We start from the raw sequence: 23,468 nt of genomic DNA, 5'->3' as shown, positions 1-23,468 counted from the left end.
GCATGGGCCTAACCCAACAACTGTCTCTGAAACCTCAGGCCATCCGTCCCCTTTCGCTGTGTGCAGTTGCAGCAGATGTATCCCCCTTTAATGGCCACGGCTGCATTCTGGTCATTTGAGGAGGCCTCCAGAGCAATAAATGCCTCCACCAAACTAATCCCAGGATTCCATAAGACAGAAGAGTCACAGCAGTTACAATCAAAGTGCTACTGCAGTTTAGCACAAGGCTTCCCCGCCAGGCTTTCACTGGAAATCGGGATTATGAAAAACATTTTTTTTTAAAAAAGCTGTAGAATAAGGATTAATTTTTATGCAGGGGTTCCCTGAGACCTGAAAATTATTTCAAGGGTTCCTCTGGGGTGAAAAGGTTGAGAAAGTCTGGCGTAGCATGAAAGAGAGCCAAGATTGTTATACTTTTGTCTCACATCCATCACCACCTTCTGGGAAAGGAGAAGTGCAGAAGGAAGGAAAATTCAGGCTGTACCCAACAGGTGCCTCTCTCTCTCACACACATAGGCACACAAATTTGCAATACATTACAATTATGGTTGTTAAAAGAGAGTGTGTGGCCTTCTCACTGGTTCATTCGAAACCAGGCAGCTACTTTAAGGACCAAAGCTTAAGTTTAAAATGGCCACACCTCACACAAAGACATTACTGATCAGACTTTTCTGTGCTCTTATCATGGACCCAGAGCCACATTCTGGGCTAGGCAAATCTGCTCTTGCCTTCTCTAGGTATCCTGCCTGGCACACTGTTCTTGGCTTCAGTATCCCTGACTCAATAAGAAGCCACTCCCTTGTGGCAACCCAGCTGTACTTACATGTGGAGGGACTTTTGTGCCTTCACCACCTCTTCTTTTGAACTGTAACGGACCAAAGCATTGCCATGCGGGAGGTTCAGGTGGAATGTTATCAGCGGTCCGTGCTGCATGCACAGAGTCCGCAGAGTGGAGCCATCAATCTGGGAAGAGAAAGGCTAGGAATCACACAGTCAGTCTGACCACGCGGGTTATGTGGCCCAAATCACCCCAAGGAAGGAAGGAAGGAAGGAAGGAAGGACTGCCCTTTTCTCCCGTCTCTGTGTGTGGAGGGCAGCCAACGCCAAGCCCTGCCAACTCACCTGAGGTGTGAGGTTTTTCAGGACAAGACAGTTGGTTATTCTCCCTGAGCTGCCCTCACCCCAAGTTGAACCTGTGGGACAGAAAAGGAAATGGCAGAGTCTACCACATAATGAGGAATTTTAGAGAAGAAAAATCCATCACCCTAAAACAGGGTTGGAAAAGCCTGGGATATGCATGGATGTCTTCCATCCCCAGCACCCAAACATGGACCACACCTGCTTTGAAAATGCCCTGAAATAGCAAACAAATCTAGAAGCAACTGAACGTTCTCTTCCTCCTATATTTTGGAGGGGTCTCTGTGCCCAATTTTATGGCTAAACTGCCACCCCTGGGGGCTTCAAACATGTGGAAAAACGGTAATTTTCCCCCCACCAATTATTTTTCTAGTATGGGGAAGAGTCCACAGAAAAGAGCCTGAGCAAGTGCTCTTGTAGATTTCTGGGGAGCACCAAAACTTGCCTGCTCTTTGGTCCTCCTCAGCAACCCACCAGCCCCCCTTTCCCTCCCTCCTTGTCCTGTCTGTGGGTTGCACCACTGCGCCTCTTCTCACCGGGGGTATATCTGGCGTCAGAACTGCTCCAGCCCCCACCAAGCCGCACAGAGTTCTCCCACGAAGAGAGGGGCAGCTTTTGGCCAGTCAGCCCAGGTGGGGGCCGTGATGGAGCAGCGATGCTTTTGGGCGGCAGAGGAACTTTCCACAGCTCATGCGCCAGAGAGGTGTTAATGGAAGCAGGAGACCACGTTGGCTTGGAGTCACTGTTTCTGGCTGAAGGGAGAAAAGAAAAGATGAAGCAGGGAGTGTGCAAGAGAGACATGAGGAAATCAGTGGGAGAGAAGAAGCTACTGCCCATCCTTCAGGGGAACACAGGGTCCGTGTGCTGTAGGAGTCCCAGCCTCACCTGAAGAAGTGCTTTGTGCTGTACTGCTGAGGGAAACATTGTAGTTGGAGGCACGAATGGATGACCAGGCACTAGTTGAAGGCAGAGTGGTGTTCAGAGATGAGGATGACCCTGTGGAGGGGAAGCACCAGCAGCTTAGGAAGGGCAAGCAGGAGAGGGGCATGAAAAGAGCGAAGAAGCCAGTGATTGAAATACTATCTGGATATGCTCAGAGACATTCACATGTGCTTAGGCACTGAAAGCAAGTTTCAAGACTGAACCACCTGACAGGGAAGGGCCCTCAAAGAACCACTGAAGGCCATCAGCCTGCCTTGGGGTAAGGCAAATCTTCCCGCCTTCCCTGCTCACTAGACTGGGACACACTCACCACCCAAAGTGACACAACTGCACTTCAACTTGGCTTCCAAGCCCAAGACAAAGAGACAGTACCCATGGGCCTGTTAGAAACTGGACAGAATCCAGAAGACGTTCTCTCAACCACTAGGCTCTATCCACTGAAATGGTTTCTGAGTTGTCCCCAATTGCTACCAGATCAAATCAGCAGCACATTTGGGGTCAAGAGTGGCTTTACTGACACACAAGGATTTGGGTGTCCCACAATAGCAGAACTCCCTTCCTATGAAGATCGAGTGCCAGCCAATGGCCATCCCAGATGGAATAAGGAAAGAGAGCATTTCTTCTGAACATTCCTGTGCGGAACATCCCAGGCGCCAGGCCAGGACGGATCTTCTCCCCATCAGTACCAGACCCCAAAGCCCCCTCCCAGCTCAGCAGACCTACCGCTGTTCCTGTCCCTGAGGTGATCAGCCTCCCGCACAGTGTTGACTGACAGATTGTTTGTGACGCTGCCGGGAGTGATGTAAGGGTCAGTTTCGGGGTCGATGTTTGGATAACCTATCCATGGCTCACCAGGACGAAACTCTAAGAATGGGGGAGGAAAAAATGATCTTATTTTACTCATCCCTTGGACCAACTCTGGCTTAATTTCTCAGGGACTTTACCTATACTAGTGCAAATGGCTCTGAGGGGCCTCTAAATGGCAGAGATCTTGTATCCCACTTGCTTTTTGTCACCTAGCCATCTCCTTTCTGGGACCCAAATGGCCTTTCTGGCTCCTTTTCTGGAAGCTGTCGCTCAGGGAGAAAGTTTGAAGTCTTATCCAGGCCCCCTTTTCAATCAGGTGTTTCCACCTTTACCCTCCCTGACCCCAAAGGGAAGAAAGAGAGAGTGGTTTCCAGGACGTGAGGCTCCAAAACCTGGATGCCCAGCAGCAGCTTAGTGGCAAATGGCCTCTCATCAGCTCACCTGGTGGCCAGTTGACACTGCTAGAACTGTTTGGTGATTTGGCACGTGACCAGCCATCCCCAATCGGTCCAGGAGGACTGGCCGGCGAGTTACTGCTGTTCATGAAGTCATAGGGAACAAAGGACGTTTCCTCCAGTCTGAAGCCACTTGAAATAGCACCTGGAAATGGGGAGGTAGGGAGAGCAAAGGCAGGGGGAGAAAGGGGAGAATGGTGGAAAGTCCTCTGGGGCTGCTCAGCTCTGGGCAGCAACAAGAGTGGTCAACTCAGTCAATTGCTTCCTTAAAGCACCACCTTGCCTTTGGCAAGAGATGGCAAGCCACATTTTACAGTCACCCAAGTATTTAGAAGATGTTCAAGCAAATAATAAAAACCTAACCCTAACCCTAACCCTACTCTGGTTCTCATGACTGTCAGAATGGCATTAAAAGCATGCAAGTAGCCTCTGTAAGGAGCTTCCAGGAAAAGCATAGCAAATGGTCCACATGGGACATCCCCATAGTCTTCAGATGCCCTCTAATTTTTTGGGGGGATGGGGGATTTTTTCAGTTTCCAAGCCTCTCAAATTTCAAAATGTGGAGGGTGAAATCCTGTCATGAAACTGCTAAGGACTCCATTAGAATTCTTCTCCACTGGAAAACGTGCAAAAACAAAATGTATGGGGCTTTGGGCCAAAAAAAGGAAGCTGGAAATGGCATCACATCCCTCCTGGCCCCTGTGTTTCAGCCTGTTTGTGGAGGTGGGGGAGATAGGCTGACCCTGGCTCTGCCCACCCCCAATTCCAGAGGAAGAGCTCTGACTTCCTCCACAATTGTATTTCATCAGCCATCCCCCGTCAGCCTCTCCTAATCTTTCAAAGCTCCCCACCTCTGTCATGTGCTTATCCAAACCTCTACTCTTTGTAGAATACCACATTATTATCTTTTTTTAAAATAAAAACCCCCTCTGATTACTTCTTCCACTCATGCTTTCAGTAAAAGCATCCAAAATATGCAGCCTTCCAAATGCTGCAAAGATTTGCATAATTTAGCTGGCATTAAATCTATCGAGGATAAAAGCTTTCTTGTTAATCTTCAGAACTGAACTCTCCTGCTCAAAATCCCATAATTTACATGCTATCAGCTAGGCTGTGGAAGAGGTAAGAAACAACAGCCCAAAATGCAGCAGAAGCGACAGTGGGGGATTCTCTCACTGCAGGGCCATCTCAAACTGTCTCGGTCTAGCTTACCATTTTTGCTGGCATTCTGATCCAATGATGTGTTTGTGGAAATACTATCCACAGTTGTCCATTTACTCAGCCGAGACTGTGGCTCCTTAATACTGCCCATGTCCATATTTACATTCAAGTTTGAGTTCGATCCTGCAAAAGAGGTTACAAGATCAGCAAGTACCACTCTTTACCACCATCAACCCTACATTCTCAGCTCTACCTGCGTCATGTGTTTATTCCCTGCACTTCAGTTAAGCTTATTCATCAACAGACTGAGGAACACAAAGCCCTTACTCCCATTAACTGCTATGCTGCTTTTCCCCCTGAAACTGGAGACATCCTTGAACTCAGCTCTTCCTCAGGCCTTGCATATTCTGGTTGTGTTGTTTCACAGGAAATTTGTACTATGACTTGGATGAAAACAAAATGGACAGCTTTTCAGACTGTAAATTGTTGATACTGAGACAAATAACTTAAGGACCCAGTAAGGCAGTGGTTCCCAACCTGTGGGTCGGGACCCCTTTGGGGGTCGAATGACTCTTTCATGGGGGGTCACCTAAGACCACTGGAAAACACCTATTTAATTACAATTATGAAGTAGGAACGAAAATAATTTCATGGTTTTGGGTCACCGCAACATGAGGAACTGTATTAAAGGGTCACGGCATTAGGAAGGTTGGGAACCACTGCAGTAAGGAGCAACCCTCGTCACATTTTCACAATATGTAAACATACGTTATAGTTAGGCATTTAATCTGGTGAAGCCAGGCAAACAAAGCAAGCATGTATGTTGACCAGTTAGCTGCTCCCTGGCTAGTGAACAAAAGTCAGGGACTCAAACAAGTGCTTCTGCATCCCTTGAGAGACCAAGACCAAACCCTGCTCCCAGAAGCCAGAATGCTGGACATCCCATCCCCAAACACATGGCCAGAGAGGGAACAGGCACCCACCTATGGGGAAATTGCTAAATGCACTGATCTGTGATGGCCCTTTCTGCAGCTCTGTGTTGGCATGGGGCACGACACTCTCCAGGAATGATTTCATGGCGCTCGGGTGGAGCTGTTGCTGCTGCTTCAGGAGTAGATTTGGATCAAGCTGACAAGACTGTTGCATCATCTGTTGCTGCATACTGAGGGAGCGACTCTTCAGAGAAAGAGAGCAGGGAGGTGTAAGACAAACATCCCGAGGCTTGAACAATGACTGGCAAAGGGCAGGGCTTTTAGGGCTATGGAGTTACTGTCCACCCTCCACCAAAACGACTGTCTAGTGGTCCAGAAGAGTACACAGCTGTCACCCTCCTTCCCTCCTATGCCACAAGAGAATCAAGAATCAGGACATGATTTGATTGTGTATTCCTGCATGGCTGGGGGTTAGACTGGATGGTCCTTGTGGTCTCTTCTAACTCTATGATTCTAAGTACTGAAGCCCATCAACCACTCCACCTAAGAGACAGTCGTTCAGCTCACTGAGGTACTAAATGTTAGATAGTTCTACTGTAATGCTACTAAGAAGGCAGCATGAAGAGAACAAAAGCAGAGTTAGCTGGTGCTACTCTGGTCTTTTGGGCTTCGGCGTCTATTCACCACCCTGCCCTACAAAGTCTATGAGAGGCCACTGACTAGACTATTTACTACTAATTTTTTCCCGAAGGCAAGAATACGTCCTGCCTTGAAAGATTTTGTGAAGACTGTGTGTGTATGTGTGTGTATATTGTGGACCTGCAGAAAGACTTAATGCAAAATTGCCTTCGTAAGAATGAGGGAGGATAGAAATGACAGTTGAAAGGGGCGGGTGGAGGACAGGGTAGCAATACCAGCTAGCAATAGCAGCTTTATTTATATACTACTTCATACCGCACTAAGCAGTTTCTAAGCATTTTTCAACAGTAAGCAAATTGCCCCCAACAAGCTGAGTACTCATTTTAGTGACCTCAGAAGGATGCTAGGCTGGGATTGAACCTTGTCTTGTGGCTGTGAGTGAGTGGCTGCAGTATCAGCATTTAACTACTGCTCTACCAGGATAGGGAGAGAAAGGTCAAACCCATACCTGCTGCTCCTGCTGCTGACGGCCTCCAGACGGCATGTTTCTCTGATTCTGTGCCTTCTTCTGCTGAACCAGAAATCGCTGTGGTGGGGCAGGCGACAGTTTAGGAGGAGGGTGGCAGGGAGGGGGCAAGGTTACGGGAGTCAGTTGAATGGGGGGGGGGGGGGAGAGTAGCCCCAGGTTGTCTACTTACTTGTAACTGGGAGAGTTGGTTCAACTGGGAGAGTTGGCTCAACATGGCTACCTGTTGTGCGCCAAGGAGTGGGTTGAGGCCCCCATTGTTTGGTGCATACTTCAGCAAGGACACTGGGACCTGCAATGCAGAAAGAACCACCGTGCAAAGGCTGCAGTGAGATTGTGGGACAGAAGGTTGAGGAAAAAGCAGCAGCTGAGGGGGAAGTGACTCGAGCAGAAGGGAATAAAAGGGGACTTGGTGCTGCTTTGTGTATCTCAGGGACACTGCGACTGGCACCAAGGCCACCTGCCCTTCTGTGCTTCCTGCATTTCGGATGTGCGAACAACAGACTTTAATTAAGGCAGCCAGCTCCTGCACCCAGTCAGTCACCAATCCATGGGAAGGAGGCAAAAACTGCCAAGTACTGGGCTGGAAGGAGAAGGGGCTGGATGCAGCATTTGTCTCTTTTCAACTGCTTCTTAGTAGAGAGATCTACATGGAAGAGGGGGGCAAGAAGAGGTGCAGAGAGACACATTTCTTGAGAGGAGGGTCTCCAGCCCCTCTCCATTAACCAAAACGAAGTCCTAGTCATCAACTAAAGAGATGTCTGATTCTCCTTACTATTCAGCTTATTTTAGCTACCTCAGGAATGCTGAATATGTTCTTTTAATAAAAACTATTTATAATTTCTAGCAACTGATTTTGCTATTGTTTTTTCTTGTAAACCATTCTGAGATTTTTTAAAACTGGAAAGTAGTGTTCTTGAACAAAAAAGTAGAACCCTCTCTGTGTGTAGAAACCCCCAGCCCACCGCAACCAGGCCAAGCATCCCCTGACCTCACCTGAGGGGAGGGCAACGGAGGCACTTGGGAGCGCGGGTTGGGCTGGGACGAGCTGAGAGACTGTTGTGCTGGAGAAGGAGGCAGATTCCGGGACTGTGCTGCAAGGTTTCCAAACGAACTGGGGTTGCCGTTCTGCAGAGAGAAAGCAAATTGACTTGGCAACATCTGCTCTTCTTTCCAGAAGTCCTTTCCAAAATAGGTAAAAGCCCTGCAGAGCCAGGGTTGCCCATCTTGCCCTCTCTGAGAGGGTTGCATTCAGCACAGGGCAGCCTCTTGAATGAGACATGTATGTGTGTGTTGTGGGGTCCTGTTGCAGACTATTCTAGGAAGCAGGACCCCCCTCTTCCTGTCCCTAAAGCTTTGGCAATTTTAACTGAGGCCTCAACAACAACAACATTCTGCTGCCAGAATACACAAGATCAAGAACTGGATTCAACCTGGTAGTGTTGTGTGTCCGAGTTTCCCTTTCCCTCAAAATTCAGAAAAGAGTGGTAAGGATGACTTATCTGCCTTTTAACATCTTTGTCTGGAGACAGAAAGGCACAAGCCACATACCAAAACAGCTAAGCTTAGTACATCAAATCAGAGAAAGAGAGCTGCAGGCCATGAGAACTCAAGCTACTGCACTGCAATAGGTCTCCATCTGCTACATTAAAAGTGAGCAACCCCAACAGCTGCATCCTTGCCCAGAAGTGGCGGCTTATTAAGTTAAATGAAGGAAATCCCAGGCTTCCTCCCGAGGTTAAGGCTCTCCTCTTCTTGTCTAAATCTTCCCTCCTGGACCAAGGGGAAATGTATGCCCTGCCACTGAGCTTTTTTCAAATGTGCCAGTGTTTCTGTACTCTTACACAATGGTAACATTCACCCAAGAAACAGACAAATGGGGAAAGAACAAAGGAGAAACGGAAAGGAGGGACCCTAGTTGCTGCAGGGACATTACAGTGGCTAATGAGGAGAGCCATGAACTGAATGGCACAGAAGAACTACAGGAGCCAGTGCTGAAGAGGTGGAAATGAGGAACCACATTCTCAGTGTGTGACTGTTCCAAAAAAAGGGATCTATTCTGGAGACATAGGGCACAGAGGTCCCTTGTCTGTCACCAAGGAACAGGATTTTGAGGAGCTGGAGAACACTTGGATTTCCTACAAAGCAGCCAACTGGAGAGACCCTGGCTATAGAGTCCTGCAAGAAGAATGCATGCAAAAAAACCTGTTTCTCCATGTGCATTCACTGAGTGGGGGCCAAAAGGTCAGAGGACACCTCTGTGATTTTTAAGTGTCTGGAGTTTTGGGGACCCGAAGTACAGTAAAAATATCAGAAGTGGGCTTTGATTAAATACGGGCGAAGATGCTCACAGCCTTACCTGTCTAACAGAATTCAAACTTTGTGCGCTCAGCCCTGTTAGCGAGCTGAGAGCATGGTTAGGTAGTGCACTGTTTGAAGGGGGAAACTTCGTGCTCTGATTGGACATGAACTGCACATTTTGGGAATCATCTGCTGCTACGACAAGGCCATCCTGGTGGGACAGGCAAGTTGGAGGAGGAGAAGGAGGAGGAAGAGGTGCAAAAACCAGACCGCAAACAAGTGGCAGGAGAACGGAAGGAAGAATAGGCAGACAGGGTCCAGGATCCACAGGAAGAGAGGCAGAAAACAAGAGAGAAGTCAGAGTCACTTGGGTTCCCTAAGCTGAGAGCCCACAACATCACAACAGCGCTACTCAGACTGCTTCCCAGACATTGCAGAAGAGCCAGAGATAGACAGGGACAGGGACACAAGCTGGCAGCAAAGCCACCATATCAATGGAGGACTCTGTTGCTTCCTGTGAATACTCGTGGGCTTGAACATGCTTGCCACCCACCCAGAGATTTGCATGCAGTTAAAATGCTCTGCAATAAATTAAACCAAGCATTAGCTCACCTATACTAACTACTCAGCGAGAAACAGCCTAAACATCCAAATGGGCCAGAACTGCAGCAAGCTGGCAATCACAGACATTTCCTCTGAAGGCAACAGGCTCTTACCTTATCAAAATAAGGATTTCGATCCATGGAAGACTCTTTGGAAATCTGAGGACGGGAGTGAGGGCCTTTCCCTATCACCCGGCTGTATTCGGTAACATTCAGGTTGTGCTTCTCCATCTCCATCCACTTGTCAGGCAGGATCCCTAGAGAGGGAGGGAAGGATATGGCTCCCACATCATCACGACGGATAAGTGGCTGCAAGCACCCAAAGCTATACCATCCTGATTGGTCCTCCCATGCACTTATCACTCTACTGTCCTCTGGCTTTAATTCTGCCTATGACAAGGGCACATAAGGTTCCCCAGAGGCAACTTCCCCATTGCAAAAGTCTTGGCTCCTGGTACAACTCCTCTTGCCCCTGAGCAGGTCTGAGAGAAGCACAACCAAAGGAGGCCTTTGCCAGGCTGTAGTTTCCATAATGAAGAGGAAAACACTATAAAGCAAATTCATGTGGAGAAACAACAGATGAAAGCCCACAACCTGTTTTGGCAATGTTTGGCTCAGCTGTGTTCATAGAATCATAGAGTTGGAAGAGACTGCAAGGGCCATCCAGTCCAATCCCATTCTGCCATGCAGAAACTCTCAGTCAAAGCATCCCTGACAGATGGTCATCCAGCCTCTGCTTAATGACCTCCAAGGAAGGAGACTCTACTACACTCTGAGGGAATGTGTTCCACTGTCGAACAGCCCTTACTGTCAGGAAGTTCCTCCTAATGTTGAGGTGGAATCTCTTTTCCACTGTTCTGGGTCCTTTTCTCTGAAACAGCAGAAAACAAGCTTGCTCCCTCCCTTCAAGTATTTAAACAGGGCTATCATATCACCTCTTAACCTTCTTTTCTCCAGGCTAAACATCCCCAGCTCCCTAAGTCATTCCTCATAAAGACATGGTTTTCAGATCCTTCACCATTTTAGTCTCCCTCCTTTGGACATAGTTCCAGTTTCTCAATGTCCTTTTTGAATTGTGGTGCCCAGAACTGGACATAGTATTCCAGGTGGGGCCTGAACAAAGCAGAATAGAGTGCGACTATTACTTCCCTTGATCTAGACACTTTACTTTTATTGATGCAGCCTAAAATTGCATTGGCCTTTTTAGCTGCCGCATCACACTGTTGAGTCATGTTCAACATGTGGTCTACTTGGACTCCTAGATCCTTTTCACACGTAGTTTCATTCAGTCAGGTGTCCCCTATCTGTGCATTTTATTTTTCCTCCCTAAATGCAGTACCTTACATTTCTCCCTGTTGAAGAAGGAAAGCCCAACTTTCTAGTCTATTCAGGTCATTTTGAATTTTGATCCTGTCCTCTGGAGTATTAGCTGCTCCTCCTAATTTGGTGTCATCTGTACATCTGATATGTTCCCAGTTCTGTCATCCAAGTCATTGATAAAGATGTTGAATAGCACTGGGCCCAGGACAGAGCCCCCTGGGACCCCTCTGGTCACTTCTCTCCAGGATGAAAAAGAGCCATTGTTGAGCACCTTTTTGGTTCTGCCAGGCAAACAATTCCAAATCCATGTAACAGTTGCCTTGTCTAGCCCACATTTTACAAGCTTCTTTGCAAGAATGTCATGAGAAACCTTGTCAAAGGCCTTACTGAAAACAAAATATACTATATCCACAGCATTCCCTTCATCTACTAAGCTGGTAATTTTATGAAAGAAAGAGATCAGATTTGTCTGGCATGATTTGTTTCTCCGAAACCCATGTTGACTTTTTGTGATTATGGCATTGCCTTCTAGATGTTCACAGACTCTCTGTTTAATGATCTGCTCCACAATCTTTCCTGGTATTGATCTCAGACTAACTGGATGATAATTGTTGGGACCCTCTTTTCCCCCTTTTTGAAGATGGGGACAATGTTTGCCCTCCTTCAGTCTGCTGGGACTTCTCCTGTTCTCCAGGAGTTCTCAAAGACTATTATTGCCAATGGCTCCGATATTGCATTTGCCAGCTCTTTTAATACCCTTGGATGTAGTTCATCTGGTCCTGGAGACTTATATTCGTTTATATTAACAAGGTATTCCTTTACTATCTCTTATTCTGTGCTGAAATTCCCCTATTCTGTCCTCTGCTCCTTTATCCTCAGGTTGAGCTCCCTTTTCCTTTTCTGAGAAGACTGAGGCAAAGAAGGTGTTGAGTCATTCTGCCTTTTCTCTGTCTTCTGTTAGCATTTTGCCATCTTCTCCACGCAGTGGCCCTACCGTTTCCTTCTTCTACCTTTTGCTGAGGACATATCCAAAAAAGCCCTTTTTGTTGTTCTTAATCTCTCTAGGAAGCCTGAGTTCATTCTGAGCTTTAGCTTTTCTGACTTTAACCCTACACATGCCTGCTATTTCTTTGAATTCCTCTTTGGTGATTTCCCCCTTTTTCCATTTCTTATACATCTTCCGTTTCAAACTCAGCTCAGTTGAAAGTTCCTTAGTCATCCATCCTGGTTTCTTGAGACATCTCCCGTTTTTCTTCCTCATTGGAACTGTTTGAAATTGTGCCTTCAGTATCTCCCTTTTGAGAAACTCCCATCTGTCCTGAACTCCCTTTTCTTTTAGTATTTCTGACCATAGGATCACCCCCAGTATTTCTCTAAGTTTACTAAAATCCGCTTTCCTAAAGTCTAGGATGCATGTTTGACTATGTCTGGCTTCTCCTTTCCACTGTATAACAAACTCTAGGAGAACATGGTCACTTCCACCTAAAGATCCCACCACTTGCACCCCATTAACCAAGTCATCCTTGTTGGTTAGGATCAGATACAAAAGGGCTGATCCCCTTGTTGCCTCTTCCACCTTTTGGACCATGACATTGTCTTCCAGGCAAGTGAGGAATTTGTTAGACCTTGAGGATTTGGCTGAGTTTGACTTCCAACAAACATCAGGATAGTTGAACTCACCCATCACTACTACGTTTCTCCTTTCTGAGTGTGTAGTCATCTGTTCTAAAAAGGCGTCATCCAATTCCTCCGTCTGACCTGGGGGTCTGTTGTAGACTCCCACCAGAACATCCTTGTTGTTTCCCTCCCCTTTAATTTTTATCCAGACGCTCTCCACCTTGCTTCCAGGATTGATGTCCTGGATCTCTTCACTGGTGTAAATGTCCCTGACATATAATGCTATTCCTCCTCCTTTCCTGTTTGGCCTATTTCTCTCCCTCCCCCACAAAACTCAGTTTAAAACCCTCCTGATCAAATTCTTGAGACTGTTGGCAAAAACATTTCTTCCAACTGATGTGAGATACAACTCATCCGTTGCAAGAAGTCCCTCCTCATGGAACCGCAGCCTATGATCGAATAATAATAATAATAATAATAATAATAATAATAATAATAATAATTTATAGCCCACCCAATCACAAGGAATCCGGGTGGGTTACAACAATGAAAATAAAGAGAATAAAATAAAATACAACAATAAATAAAATATAGTAAAATAAAACAGAGCGACGTGAGTTACAGTAAATTTACAGTTCGGCCTGATGGACATTGGGCCTGTCTTTTTCACTCCCTCCTAGGTCTGATGATGACAGTTGGAGCAGAAGGAGGGCTCTTCTTTTTGAGGCCAGAATATAATTTCAATTAAATTAAATTTAATTCTTCTCATTAATTTAAGGGAAGAATTGGGGGACAGAGTGACATAAGTCACAGTAAATGGGGAGTAGAACTAGGTAGGGAAGGCCTGCCGGAAGAGATCCGTCTTAAGAGCCTTCTTAAAGGCTGTAAGAGTAGAAATGTCACGGATCTCCTTCGGCAGGTCATTCCTTAGCTTTGGAGCTACGATGGAAAAGGCCCTCTGGGTGACTGAAGTTAGCCTAGATTTTATTGGCTGAAGTAGATTCTTCCCCGAGGACCTTAGAGTGCGGGACGGACAGTACGGAAGAAGGCGATCCCTTAAGTATTCTGGACCCAAGTCATGTAGGGCTTTGAAGGTAATCACCAACACCTTGGACCTTACCTATAAACTAATTGGCAGCCAGTGAAGGGATTTCAAAGCCAGTGTTATGTGATTGTTATGATGCGAACCTGTAATTAACCTGGCTGCCATATTTTGTACAAGTTGAAGTTTCTGAACTTGGCACAAAAGTAGCCCCATGTACAGCGCATTACAGAAGTCTCTGCTGTAGATTTCTTTCATTAAAAAAAAAATAAATCCGCGTGCCGTAAGGCATGTGGCTCTGGGAGGAGTTGTATAGAGCTAGTCTGCAAGCTCCACCCCCTAGTGACTCACAGAAGCTCCGCCCCCTCAGAAACAAGCATACTCTCCCAAAAAAAATTTTTTTTAAAAATCAAACAGTCACCACTCAAAATGGCTGCCCAGCTCCTTCTCTTCTCCTCCTCTCTCTGGCAAGAACTGTCACAAGTAATAAAAATGACTGCTGATTTTTTCCCCCAATGTGGTAATAACCTGAACCACTTGGAGCAGAGGATTAAATAAGACTTTCAAGCCATATACAAATAAACTCCCAATCACACTTCTTCCACTCCATCCCATGCTGTGCCTGCACCTACCTCCAGATATCTCCATCTTATTGCTCTGCATCATTTCTTCTGGTGAGTCTCTCTGAAATAATAATTGCCTCTAGGTTATTAATACACCCAACTCTCTCCTCTGACTTTCCTAAATAGCTGAAGAATGTTTAGAACGGGATATAACAAAAAACCAATGTTATTTGTAATGACTGGGAACTGTTTGATAAGAAAGAGCATCATAGCACATGTTCAATTTTTCTCACATCAGTCTTTTTCCCATGGGAGCAGTTAAAGCAATGGCCAGGACAGTGTTTTGTTAACAGTAAACCAGAATTTTAAATGACTCCTGCTTATCATTATTTCTGAACAAGTGCCGTTCTAGACAGAAGGGAAAGGTAGAATACATTTAATGAATAAATAAGCAGCCCAGCAATTACATAAAATACTCACTGGGAAGCCAAGATTTGCAAACTGCTTCACAAACGGATTTACCCACATCTCTTCTTGCTTATTTCCATTTTTCATTGTTCCCTAAAAAAACCCAACAACCCCCAACAGCAGTTATTAATACACCTGGAGATGTCAGGCAGAAAAGAAAGAGGATGTTGTTTGTGCCAGAGACCCCATCTACTCAGCAGGAACAGCCAGAACTCCTCCATCTTTTTTTGGAGCACTCTGCTCCAAAAGCCGGCCACCCAGCCCCATGTGTCCGTTCTCCCTTCCATCCTCCCCGATTACCTTAGAAGGCAGCTTTTTTGAGCATGGTGGCCAGTGTAAAGAGGCGTTAGCTTCTTGGGTTGAGCTGCTATTCCACATTCCAATCTCAACATCCTCTTCTTCCTCCCAGCCGGCCTGATGACTCCTAGCCAAAGGCATATTGCCCCCACACCTGCCATCTGGGGCTTGCATAGACTTCGGTCCTGATTGGCATAAAAATACACAAAAAAATTAATATCCCGTATGATCAGTTCAGCACTGTAGACGTTGCGCAGTCTGTAAGGCCAGCCCTACTATACCCTCTATTGAAAATGGCAGATCATCATGGCCACCAATAAAGGTAGGACTCAAACCCAAGTCTCCCAGAGGCACAACCAAGTGGACTTTCCTACTAAAATGCACAAATGTCAACTCCCGCCAGCAGCACCTACCGGGTTTATTAGAAGCTTGGCGCCCGACAGATGTGTTTCCCCAGCTGTCAGTGCTCACTGCATTGCTGATGGACTCTCCCCAGCTTGTACCGGTGTCCACAGGTTTGCCCCATGCCGATGTGCCATTATCTACGGTAGTAGGTGGGGCAGGAGTCTCTCCCCAACCTTTCAAAGGAGGTCCAATAAAATCAGCAAGTCAGTCCCAAGGTTCAAGACAATATCTTGGCTGGGGCAGGTTTTACTTATTCTAGAAATAAACTAAACAATCCTTAAAGTGCCATGCCTTTTTTCACCAGAGGAAACAGTTCCCACAGCCAAAGGAAAGCTCACATATTATGAGCACCAGCTCCAGCCACCCAGGTTAAGAGGGCCCTGCATTTGGGCAGACCACGGGAATGACACACAATACACTTGTTAGTCAACAAGTAGAACAGCCTACTCACTAGTTTCCTCGCTTGACTTTATTCAGTCTGGGGAAAGGAGGTTAAATACTTAAAAGGAACACATGTGACTGTGCGGCAAAGGGTTTTGCAATGGCACAAATACAGGGGTTGCTGGCTGGTGAGCGGGGAACATGGTGCCCCATTCATACTTTAAAGAAACCTCTAGGAGCTTAAAAAGTTCTGGGCATGGAGGATTTGCTTCACTTGCACAGACCAGAATGGGAGAGTCAGGACTTACCAGAGACGCCACTGCTGATGCCGCTGGCACCGCTCTCTGTGATGCTAGCAGCCCCTGGGAGGGTCATCCCCTGCTGCTGTCGCTGTGCTTGCTGATCCAAAAGGCTCGCCCCACTGTTCAGGGTGTTGTTGTTCCACATGTTCACATGCTTATAGTTGTACTTGCTTGGGTCCCCCCAGGCAGATGTCCCGTCATCAATCTCGATCTTGCGGCGAATGGATTCTGGGGATGGCTCCTCCCAGCCAGTGGGCTCTTCCTCTGGGACTGGGGCTGGTCCACCCAGCCAGCCAGAGGGCTTGCCTGCAGTAGCGGCAGTGTCTGCCCCCCAGCGCCCAATATCTTGTGGCTTGTTCCAGTCTGGGGAGCTGGGGGACTTGGGTGCTTCTCCCCAGCCCTGGGGGTGGTTTGGCTTGGGCACCTCCCCCCACCCTTGGCTTTGGCTTGGCTTGGTGGCTTCCTCCCAGCCAGAACAGTGGCTGCTGGCCTTGGTGGCGGGAGCACTCTTGTGGCCCCCACTCCAGTGTGCGGTGTTGCCTTTGCCTGTTTCCTTCCAGCCGGAAGTCGAACGGTCGCTGTCACTGCTGCCGGAGCTGGACTTCCGCATCTCTCCCCAGTGACTGCTTCTTGAGTTCTCTCCCCAGCCGTCAACGGCTGGAGCTGCTGCTGCTGCTGCTGCCCCCCACCCGAGGTTCCCTTTCTGTCCATTTCCCCAGCCCTGCTTGAGCTTTTCTGCCTCACTCCAAGCTGAGGACTGCTCTTCCTTGCCATTCCCCCACACTTGATTGCCCTTGGCCAGTGTCACCGTCGCTCTTTCCTCCCCCCAGGCCCCCTGGCTGCCAGAGGCTTTTGAGTCCACCCAGCGTGTAACAGACTTTGGCTCGCCCCACCTGGAGCCACCGGAAGGAGCGTTGTTACTGTTCAGGCCAGGCCTTTCCACCGGAGCTGCTGCCACCCCAGAGCCACCGGCCTGCCCTCCACAGTTCCCCCAGGCTTCAGTCCCGTTGTTGGTCTTCCTCTCCCCCCTCGGGGACAACTCCGTATCCCAGGTGGTGTTCTGCTTGATGGGCGTCTGTCCCCAGCCAGCGTTGCAAAGGACCCTGGGATCCAGGTCCGCCCTGTTCACAATGCTCTGGAGTAAGGCCTGAGGGTCAACCTTCCTCCTCTCTCGGCTTGCCCCATCCACGCAGGACTTGTCCTCAGGGAGCTCGGCGCTTCCCTCACTGCTTCCAGCACTGGCCTTGGCCCACCCACCATTTTGCTCTATGAGGTGAGCCACTGGGAAACTTGCGAGGTTGACGTTGGCACTCTTCTCCTCCTCAACAGACTTCCACGTGCTTGTAAACTCCTTACCATTGTCAATGAGGCTGTCAGAGGCATGCTGCTTGCTGGGCAGCTGGTTCCATTCTCCATCCACAGCCTGTGCTGGTCCTTTCTGGCCTCTTCCTCCTCCACCTCCTGGGTCCACAGTAAGTCCACGTTCCCAGGGAGCGCTCCGGGGGCTGCCCACCCCTGGCACCTCCCACGTTCCTGGTCCTTTCTCCCTACCAATGTCAGGTTTTGAGTTGCTGGGGCCACCCAGCCCAGGTGGCATGATTAGAGTTGCATTCACAGTGTCGCTATTGGCTTGGCTGCTTGAGTTGGGGCAGGCCTCTCCAGAGTAACTGGGGCTGTAGGAACCACCCCACAGAGTACCAGGAGGGCTGCCGGTTTTTGCTTCGCTGCCAACGCCATTCAGGTGAGGCATAGAAGTGCCATTTAGTACTGGGGAGGCCTGAGGCCGGCTGCTCTTGGCACTCATCCCCCAGGTTCCAGTCCCTGTATTATTATTATTATTATTACTTGCCAGCTCGTTCATCTGCATCGAACTGGCCGGGTTTGGTAAACTAGAGATCACAAAGTTAGTAGTGTTATTATTTGGTCCGTCCACTTCAGGGATTGGGTTCTGGGGCTGCCCGCCACACAAAGCCCTTTGTGTACCATTTGCTTGGAAGTCATCATTTTCCTGCAGGCCACCCCAGGAGCTGCCAAGGCTGGCAGAGTTCAGGCTCTGAGGATTCGCCATCAGACCCACGGCGGGGCTGCAGCTGCTGTTCCCCCTGGGCCCTTTCAGGGCATGCCTGCTGTTCTCCAAGACAGGCCAGGCACCACGGTGGCTGTTTGAATTCAAAGTGCTGGGATTTAGCTCTCCATGGGATGGACCAAGGGTGCCCCAAGCATCTGCTCTACTGTTGCCGATTTCCGCCAGGCCATTGGAAACATCTGCAGAAACCGGGCAGGTGTTCGCCAGGGCTCCGTTTTCCTGCAGACCAGCCCAGGAGCTGCCCCAGGATGATCTGCTAAGGCTTCCCTTGCCCATGTTATTGCTGTTGCTGCCATTGACAAACTTGGACTGAGAGCCACTCCGTAGACCGTTTGCTTCACTGCCCAGGCCCCTCGAGGCCATGATAAGGAGGTTCCAATCCGACCCGGAACTCAGGGCCGAGTCAGCATCCACATGCTTGGAAGCCAACTCTGAGTCACTGCCACCGATTGAGGGCCATGCCTCCTTGCCTGCACCCTCTACAAGAACTTTATCCCAGTTTGTGATGGAGTCACTACTAGAGGAGATTGTTCCCCACTGAGAGCTCTCATAATGGGATCCTAGTGTGCTGTGGTCCAGATCTAGGAAGGGAAGAACATAACACCATTAGACACAGCACCAAAAATACACTCCCCAACATAATGAACAAAGCCAAGATGAACCCAAATGAGACTCCTGTTAAGTCTGGCATTTTGGAAGACTAGGGTTATAAGAGCCCATATGGTTGCCAGAGGACCCAGCAAAACAATTGTCTCCACATATTCCGCATGGTGAAATGATCTAGAAAAGCTGAACCACACAATTTGGCTCCTAAGAATTCTGACACCATCTGCAAAAGAACTGCCTCCAGAATTCATTACTGTATTAACACCAAAATGGGGAGAAGAGGGGACAGCAGATAAGTCTACATCAGAATGTCAAAAAAGCACAGGCACCCAGTTTCTTCTCCTTCAGGAACTGATTACCAACAACGTGGCTTCTGAACCCCCCAACCCCCCATTAGCCCACTATATTGGTTAGCCAGACCTATTTTATTCTGGCAGCTTTCACTTTAGAGAAAGGACACTGGCCTTCTCACAAAGAGCAGTAGGGCACACATGCAATGAATGTGAACTTTCCTGCTAGACTCCCAGGCTCTCATTTTGACAGGGATTGAGGTTGGGGGTGTCTCTTGATCCTTTTCATCCTTGACTGACTCTACATTTTGCTAGAAAATAAATGTGCAAAATCCAGTAGCCCACCAACAACTTCTGAAACTAAAAGGACGTTCAAAAGCTACTTTAATGCAGCCCAAGAGCTGGCGGCTCCTAAGCAAGTATTGCAGCGGGCTACCAAATAAGCAAACAGCCAGCTTTCCTGTTGAGGAGAGAACTAGAAGAAAATTCACATCTCCACTTGGCAGATCAAAGAAAGCCAAAAGAAATGTTTTGGCACACCACTTGGGTGCATGCCATATCACCTCTGTCCCTAAGCCTGTGGTGGGGAAGCTGATGCCTTCCAAAAGCAGCTGGATTACAATTCCCTGTCACTCCCAATGACCGGTCAAGGCTGGTATGCATTTTGGGTTCCACCACCTCATTGGGTTTTGACCTAAGCCTCAAAGCCAAGCCATGCGCTTTTGTGAGCTTCCAAACTAACGAAGATACAAGACAACCACTGAGCGGAGGATGGAGGGAACAGCGCAAGGAGCCTATGGCTGAACACCACAGAGACAGGCATGAAAGGGAAGGAGGTTCGCATCACCTACTGGTTAGGGGAATGGCTGACCAAGTCCCAAATGGGAGGCATGCCTGGGGGGAGAGCAAGAAATCACAGCAGCATTATTGGGAAGTGGCCCCAGATCCAAGCGCCTCCATTCCTCTATCCAACTCCAACACCTGGCTGCAAGAGCCTTTCAAACCCATGACACAGTGTTCAAGTATTTTAGGGACACTTAAAAGAGATAGTGGTCGGTCCACTGACTTTAATCTAGTAATCTGCGCAGAGAACTAAGTACTATGTATACAGAAACAGCAAAGGAGGAGGTCTGGCTCTTGCACAAGTAGGTAATGAGAGAGCGAGAGAGAGTGAAAAAGAGAGATCTAACAGCAGCCTCTTCACTGGCATCAGCAAAGGACACCTGATGACAGTGCAGACTATATTGCTGCTTCACTTATATATTTTCCATGCAACCCACTGCCACCCCTCAAACAGCTGCAGGCACTGCTTGGGCTAAGCTGAGTAAGCATGGATTTCCCAAAGAGGGCAGGCAGGCTGATTTTCCACTGAGTGGGCACCAAGTGTCCCAAATGAAGCCTCAGCCTGAGGCAGGAGAGGAAGGAACCGGTCTGCAGAGGCCAGGTGCCCCTCTACCAGCCGAAATCACCCCTCCCTGCATCTCACCTGGCTGCTTCCTGCTGCTGTTCTGGCCCTCGTCAGCAGCTGCCGGTTGCTCACCCGTCCCAGGGTTGCCTCCTGACTTCAATGGCTTAGACGTCGGCCCCAGGTTGGCAGCAATTCCTGGGAGCGGCTGTCCTCTCTTCAAGAGCTGCTTCTGCTCCTGCTGCCGGAAGCGGGGAGGAACTTCGCGAGCTGCGTAGCGAGGCAAGGATGGTTGCTGCGCCGGTGGCTGCTGCTGCTGCTGCACTTGCTGCTGACTGTTGCCCAGAGCCCGTTTGGCATTATTACTGCCACCAACACTGCTGCAGGGCGCTGGGGAAGGACAGGCAGCAGTGGAGGCAACAGGCAGTGGCTGGCTTATGATGGGCTTTGACAGTTCTGGTGCTGCTCTCAACCAAGGCAGGAAGGAAGAGAGAGTGGGTTTCCATTAATGATTTTGAAAGGCCACCAAAGAAGCATTAAATATTTCTTAAGAAGGATAAAGCATGAACAGTCCTCTTTCTGACAATAGAATTGTACAGAGAGTTAAAACTGAGCTAAGATAGAAGTGGATAAAACGGCCCAAAAATGCAGTGAAAATATGAAGTCGAAGGCGTTCATGGCTGGCATCCATAGTTTTTTGTGGGGTTTTCGGGCTATGAGGCCACGTTCTAGAAGATTTTCTTCCTGACATTTTGCCTACGTCTGCGGCTGGCATCTTCAGAGAATGTTTGCCTGGAAAAAGTTGGGTATATATATACTGTGTGAGCCTGGGAATGCAGGAGTGATTTGCATGTGTCTTTTTCTGTGCTGATGGCAGGCCTCAGGCTGGGAGGCTAATTATAAAGAGGATTAGTGTCTGCTAATTGGTGATCATTATCTGCAAGGAAAGCCCCTGATAAACCATCTGGGTATAAAATACTGTTTGAAAACACTGAAGTTCTGGACCATGCCAACCACTACCATGTCAGGATGCACAGGGAAGCTATTGAAATCCACAAACACCTGGACAATTTCCACAGGAAAGAGGAAACCCTTAAAGTGAACAAGGTTTGGCTGCCAGTCCTGAGGAATAGCAAAATAAGGACTCAGCAAATGCAAATGGGAAACCACTCAGAGTCAGGGGCTTTCCCTGCAGGCAAATCACTCCTCCATTCCCAGGCGCACACAGGATGCTGGCGAAACGTCAGGAAGGAAATCTCCTAGAACATGGCCATACAGCCCGAAAAACCCACAAAAAACTACAGTGAAAATACCTTATGCCCCCCATAAGATGTCTGAGGGCAACTGGCACGCAAAAAGATTGATTTCCCTCCCCACAAGTGTGCCCTTCCAAGATTTCCTGAGGGATCAATGAGGCCCCCATCCCTTCTGCAGTTGCTCCCCCATGATCTATGTGGTATCTCCTATTCATGTGCGAAATTTCCAACCAACCCAATAAAAACCACCACATTCATAGCAAACATTAAGATGTCCAGACTGCTGACACAGATACATACATACAACAGTCGATACAATTATCCTTTTGCTTCTAATTTTTCCACAGGAAAACCCATCTCCTTTTGTGTCGTGTCTTTTAGATTGTAAGCCTGAGGGCAGGGAACCGTCTAAGTAAAAATAATAATTGTAAGCTGCTCTGAGAGCCTTTAGGGCTGAAGGGTGGGGTATAAATACCATAAATAAAATAAATAATAATAAATATATTTTGATTTTTTTGTGTGAAAATGACTGATGTGCCTTAAGTAACTCTTCATTGGTGTTGTGTTCCTTTTGGGCAGTGGTACAACAGCTATTAAAGTTTTCCCGCCCTACTGAAGCCTATGGCAGTAATTTCTGGCAAGTTTTATGGGCCATGCTCTGTTTCAGTGTGATGTTACAATGCTGCCACTACACCAGAGTTTACAAAAAGGGGGCACCTTGTGGATTCAGGCACTCATGCTGTCTTTCCGATTCCTGCCATTCCATTTTATGTGATGTGAAAAGAGATCCAGGCCCTTTTTTAGTATTCAGCCAATAGGACACATGCTAGTAGGGAACAGGGGAAATGTACACCTTTCTTGCTGCTACTTTAAAGTACAATGCTGGTGTTGTGTACCTTCAAGTCCTTTCTGACTTATGGCGACCCTAAAATGAACCTATTACAGGGCCTATCTGGAAAGATTTGTTTAGAGGGGGTTTCCCTTCTGCTTAGGTTGAGAGAGAGGGTGACTTGCCCGAGGGTCACCCAGTGGAGATTCAAACTCTGTTCTGCAGAGTCATAGTCCAGCCTGGCAGGAGATGGGCGGGAGGCCCATGCAGATAAGATATTTCTGTGCCCTGCTCCCAACACCTCCACCGTGGTCCCTTGTGAAGTCCAGCGCATAAAAAGAAAAGTGTGGAATGAATTCATCTCTTTCCTCACTGAATCCCCAACCCATATGCAAAGCCCTTTATAGCAACATGAACAGTTATGCTATGTCAGCCACTGCAAAATAACTTACCTTTGTTTTTTTGTTCAGCAGTCTGAAACAAGGAAAGAAAAGAAAAATCAGTTAATGGCTTCTTGAGCCTTTCTGTACCAGCACTGCTGGCTTACAAGGCCTTAAAAACAGCTGGAGTAGGGACAGCTGGAGCAAAGCTGCTTCCTTTTGCCTCCTAGAGATTTAGAGAGTCAGCTGCCTTAAAGCATTTCCCTCTCCCTGCAAAACAGTGGCATATTGGAGAACCAGACAAACTGTGAGCCAAAGAGAAGACCTTTTAAAAGACCATCAGTTGAGGTTATTATTGATTAACTCCTCATTGTGGAGTCGAAGGCTTTCATGGCTGGCATCCATAGTTTTTTGTGGGGTTTTTGGGCTATGTGGCCATGTTCTAGAAGAGTTTCTTCCTAACAGATGCTGGCAAAACGTCAGGAAGAAACTCGTGTAGAACATGGCCACATAGCTCAAAAACCCCACAAAAAACTAACTCCTCATTGTTTCCTTTTTACTGTAAGCTGCCTTTCCAGGACTTACCCCAAGAGTTAGGACAGAAATAAGCAGCCTTATTCTCCATCATTTTTTGCCTAAAGCCCTTTTGAAGCTCCCTAAGCAGGTAATCATCATCACCACTTTCAGAATGAATCAGTGCCATAGCTGTAAGCAACTAC

General features: G+C 47.9%; 1 protein-coding gene across 1 annotated transcript in view; it reads right to left on the bottom strand.

The window, feature by feature from the left end:
* TNRC6A (trinucleotide repeat containing adaptor 6A) overlaps positions 1 to 23,468 on the bottom strand; it is a 292,395-nt gene that overhangs the window by 2,520 nt on the left and 266,407 nt on the right. Inside the window, exons 2-21 of the mRNA XM_042437722.1 lie at positions 22,822 to 22,843; positions 20,366 to 20,746; positions 15,904 to 18,564; positions 15,223 to 15,387; positions 14,813 to 14,994; positions 14,525 to 14,605; positions 14,114 to 14,165; positions 9,617 to 9,759; positions 8,959 to 9,111; positions 7,596 to 7,727; positions 6,772 to 6,891; positions 6,582 to 6,659; positions 5,486 to 5,678; positions 4,554 to 4,685; positions 3,328 to 3,486; positions 2,803 to 2,943; positions 2,023 to 2,133; positions 1,674 to 1,889; positions 1,123 to 1,193; positions 824 to 963 (exon numbers count right to left, since the gene is read on the bottom strand). Coding sequence (XP_042293656.1) covers positions 824 to 963; positions 1,123 to 1,193; positions 1,674 to 1,889; positions 2,023 to 2,133; positions 2,803 to 2,943; positions 3,328 to 3,486; positions 4,554 to 4,685; positions 5,486 to 5,678; positions 6,582 to 6,659; positions 6,772 to 6,891; positions 7,596 to 7,727; positions 8,959 to 9,111; positions 9,617 to 9,759; positions 14,114 to 14,165; positions 14,525 to 14,605; positions 14,813 to 14,994; positions 15,223 to 15,387; positions 15,904 to 18,564; positions 20,366 to 20,746; positions 22,822 to 22,843 — 5,333 coding nt within the window. The remainder of the gene's footprint in view (positions 1 to 823; positions 964 to 1,122; positions 1,194 to 1,673; positions 1,890 to 2,022; positions 2,134 to 2,802; positions 2,944 to 3,327; positions 3,487 to 4,553; positions 4,686 to 5,485; positions 5,679 to 6,581; positions 6,660 to 6,771; positions 6,892 to 7,595; positions 7,728 to 8,958; positions 9,112 to 9,616; positions 9,760 to 14,113; positions 14,166 to 14,524; positions 14,606 to 14,812; positions 14,995 to 15,222; positions 15,388 to 15,903; positions 18,565 to 20,365; positions 20,747 to 22,821; positions 22,844 to 23,468) is intronic.

The sequence above is a fragment of the Sceloporus undulatus genome, chromosome 8 (assembly GCF_019175285.1).
Source record: "Sceloporus undulatus isolate JIND9_A2432 ecotype Alabama chromosome 8, SceUnd_v1.1, whole genome shotgun sequence".
NCBI lineage: Eukaryota > Metazoa > Chordata > Lepidosauria > Squamata > Phrynosomatidae > Sceloporus > Sceloporus undulatus.
Note: the sequence above shows the minus strand (reverse complement) of the source record. Positions and strands in the feature narration are given on the sequence as shown.